Source organism: Humulus lupulus, chromosome 8, assembly GCF_963169125.1.
Source record: "Humulus lupulus chromosome 8, drHumLupu1.1, whole genome shotgun sequence".
Lineage (NCBI taxonomy): Eukaryota > Viridiplantae > Streptophyta > Magnoliopsida > Rosales > Cannabaceae > Humulus > Humulus lupulus.
In genome coordinates this window covers 121403941-121407490 of record NC_084800.1, presented here as the reverse complement: position 1 = coordinate 121407490, position 3550 = coordinate 121403941, and the positions used below count along the sequence as shown (strand labels likewise).

General features: G+C 38.1%; 1 protein-coding gene across 1 annotated transcript; it reads left to right on the top strand.

Moving 5' to 3' along the window:
• Positions 1–497: 497 nt before the first annotated feature.
• On the top strand, positions 498–2142 carry LOC133794047 (LOB domain-containing protein 33-like). Its single transcript, XM_062231224.1, has 2 exons — positions 498–1183; positions 1429–2142. Exons 1-2 carry the CDS (start codon positions 905–907, stop codon positions 1891–1893), a joined length of 744 nt encoding a protein of 247 aa, XP_062087208.1. The 5' UTR covers positions 498–904; the 3' UTR covers positions 1894–2142.
• Positions 2143–3550: the final 1408 nt, after the last annotated feature.

Genomic DNA, 3550 nt, shown 5'->3' with positions numbered 1-3550 from the left:
GAATTTTAAGTACTCTTGTCTTTCCCAAGAGATATTGTTTTTATTTTTTATTTTTAAAAACACTATAATTGTTATTAATTAATTAAGTTATATGCCGTTTCATTGTGTTGAACATAACAAGCAAATTGTGAATCTGTCGTTAAATTATTTGGAGCGTCACCTTTTATTTTTAATGTATTTCTTTTGACCCTTTTCCTCTCTAACCTTTTTTTGTTGTCTTGTCTTAAAAACTAGGGGTGTTGAGTGAGTTAAGCACATACTAGTCACTCGTGAAGTGTTAGAAAACTTATAGATTGAAAATTCTTTGATTGATTTTGAAGTCAAATTTTAAGGTAATAAATATGGCAGACTCTTCACCAGTAGATTTCTTACAATCTTGCTCCATATTTTTTCATAGTCCAAAAAGAAAGAGAGAGAGAGAGAGAGAGAGAGGTGATAGTTGTTGCCATCCCGGTTCTTCTGCTAGATGTTCTTAGCTTAAAATTATTGTACAAAGACGATTATCTCTTTTATTAAAACTCAACTAATGATAATAATGATTAGGTCTTCCATCAAAACAGTCTCATTCCAAAAGAATCTTTATGCAAAGAGCCCTTTTGAGGCACTAATTATTAGGAAACCTTACCTGATTTGAGAATGACAATGTAGCCCATAAAGGAGACCCGAAATGAGCACTGCTTTTTAGTAAAAAGAAGAATGTCCTTTGGAAAAAGCCATAAAGAATTTCCTAACCCCCCTTTACCATATGATGCCTATAAAAAGAGAATCTATTTTTACTTTGTAAACAAACAAAAAAAACCTACTGTAAGTTATTTATTAGAATAGTATTAGTTAAGAAAAAATAAACATTAGACAAATATTAGTGACAAAAAAAATTAAATAAAAAAAAAAGTCTTAGAGGACTATGACAGGCTTTGGCTCTTCATGTGGAGCATGCAAGTTTCTGAGGAGAAAATGCAGTAGCGAATGCATTTTCGCTCCTTACTTCTGCTACGACGAGGCTGCAAATAATTTCGCGGCTGTGCACAAGGTGTTTGGAGCTAGCAACGTTTCCAAGCTCCTACTACACTTGCCACTACACTGCCGGAGTGATGCTGCAAGCACCATCTCTTTTGAAGCTGTGGCTCGGATGAGAGACCCCATATATGGTTGTGTTGCTCAAATCTTTGCTCTCCAACAACAGGTAGAAAATTACGACTCGTTTGATATTATATCTATTTAAACAAAAATAATGATGAAAAAAAATCTCTTAAGTAACATATCAAGAAGTCTTTTTTAACCTTTTATTTGACCCTTTTGCTTGAAAGAAAGAAAGCAAACATAGTACCAAACAAGCCTTAGTTTTCCAAGATGTTTTTGAAGTACTTTCTCCCTCTACTTAGACCGGCAAAATTAGACTACTTTGAATAAGTTGACTTTTGTGCTCAGGTTGCCTACCTGCAGGAGGAGATAGAGATTCTTGGGAACCAAATAGCTCATAATGCCACAACTGGTTTTGCAAGCTGTGGAAGTTCTTCTGAAGGAACTGTCAATAATAGTAATACTACTCATAATAATAACTTAGATTATGCCTCTCAACTCTTTTCACATGATGGAGTTTTGAACTCTCAGTATTATCAGAATCAACAGGAAATTCTACTGTCCCAGAACCAGAATTCAACTGGAAATAGTAGTAACCAAGTGGTTGATGGGCAGATGGGTTTTCAGCTTCGTCAAAATCCATGTGGTTGGGGAGATGAGAATATGGTTTGTAACTCTCTCTCAGATCCTTTAGAGAAGCTCTTTCAGGGGATAGAACAAGAGAGCTTTGGGAATAATCCATGGTTGGATGAAATCCCCAATATGGAAAACTTTATAGGTCCCCAATCTGGGACTGAGACTATCCTTTGGTAATGAGGAAAAATACTTTGGTGGTGTATGAGCATTCCACTTTGACTGCACAAGAACACAAATTTTGTACCAATGACCAATTTGATAGTATGGTAGATCTTTTTCTTTTTAAAGTTAAAAAGAATAATAAACAAACATCGATCCCAATTCCCAAAGTGGTCCCTTCTCAATTCTCATAATTGTGGAAGGCAACATACTTTTGCATGTCAAAGCAGATGATCTGCCTCCCTACACTGGATTCGACAAGGTGTACATGTACATTATTAGCAGCCCACATAGTGGCTTTAAGAACCAATTGTACTATTTCATTTTGCAATATGTTTGATGTAGATTTTCGTAATAACTTTCATCTTTAAGTTTCATTTCCTCAAGTACATGACCTTAAAATCACCTGTTGTAAACTGGTTCCTTAATTCTAGTCTTAACAGATGCGAGTTAAAAATCAAAATTTAAGAAGGATCACTAGTACTAGTTCTTTCAAAAAAGAAAATGAAATAGCAAATACAACCATTTTTGTCTCATGTTTCAGAATATCAATGTCAAGGATGGCGCAGCCAAACGAAACATGTCATTGTGTTGCATATTTTAGTCCTATGGCTATGGGATAATAAAACGGCTCTGATAAAATATGTGAAGATTATTGCAATGTCACTGTCACACTAGTGAAATCAGACACGGCTTTTGGATAACTTTAGACTATATAAAACACATTCATGGCTTTCTTTAGAACAAGCCCATTGGATGAACTGTTACAAATATTAGCGCGCCCGCATCAGACAGTTTTCACACAAAGAAAAATATCCTGAGAACTAATTAAGGCCACGTTCTCATAATCAACATACCTCGTAATGATACATACTCTCTTATAACTATTGTATGTATCATTGCTTATTCTACATATTTCTTTTACCATGAGATTTTAAATTTCAGATAAAGTACCAACTCGACAAAGCAGAGGGAAAAATATTCTTACTCTTGAGCAATCTTTGAATGATAATGAAAGATATACTAGGTTGTGTGAATATGGAATAATTTCCCTTAAAGCATCCATCGGTGAAGGTGCAAGACTTGGTGGATCAACTCATAGAGAGGCACCAGCCACCTGTAGGCACAAAGGTGCACATCTCCCTTAGCCAATGGCCTCGCATAGCAAGGCCCAACCCTCATGCGCAGGTGCCTCCTTCGAACTCCTCGTGCAAAGATGCCCAGGCGTGCTTCTCCCTCGGGCAAGGGCCTCGCTATGCGAGGCCCAACCCTCATGCGCAGGTGCCTCCTTCAAACTCCTCGTGCAAAGATGCCCAAGCGCGCTTCTCCCTCGGCCAAGGGCCTCGCTGCGAGGCCCAACCCTCATGCACAGGCGCCTAAGTGAGCATCTCCTTCAGACTCTTCGCGTGAAGACGCTTAGGCAGGCGTATAGACGTGCCCCCCCCTCTCGAATAAGGGCCTCGCCCTCACATCTCATCTCCTCTCACAACATGCTTTCCCACACTTAGAAAATTACAAGGAAACATGGAGAAAGGATGTATCTTGGAAACATTAGAAGGATCATCTGGTACGAAGCACACGTACGGGTACGAGATGTACGACCCTGAGAAAGACGAAGATGTGACTCTGACATCCGTATCCGACAAGTAGTGGTGACACAAATTAGTACGAGAAG

What these genes read in the sequence shown, in the direction of transcription:
- LOC133794047 (XM_062231224.1), top strand. Translation starts at nt 905, where the DNA reads ATGACAGGCTTTGGCTCTTCATGTGGAGCATGCAAGTTTCTGAGGAGA. An exon ending in TCTTTGCTCTCCAACAACAG is followed by an intron (nt 1,184 to 1,428) that starts GTAGAAAATTAC and finishes TTTTGTGCTCAG; the next exon opens with GTTGCCTACCTGCAGGAGGA.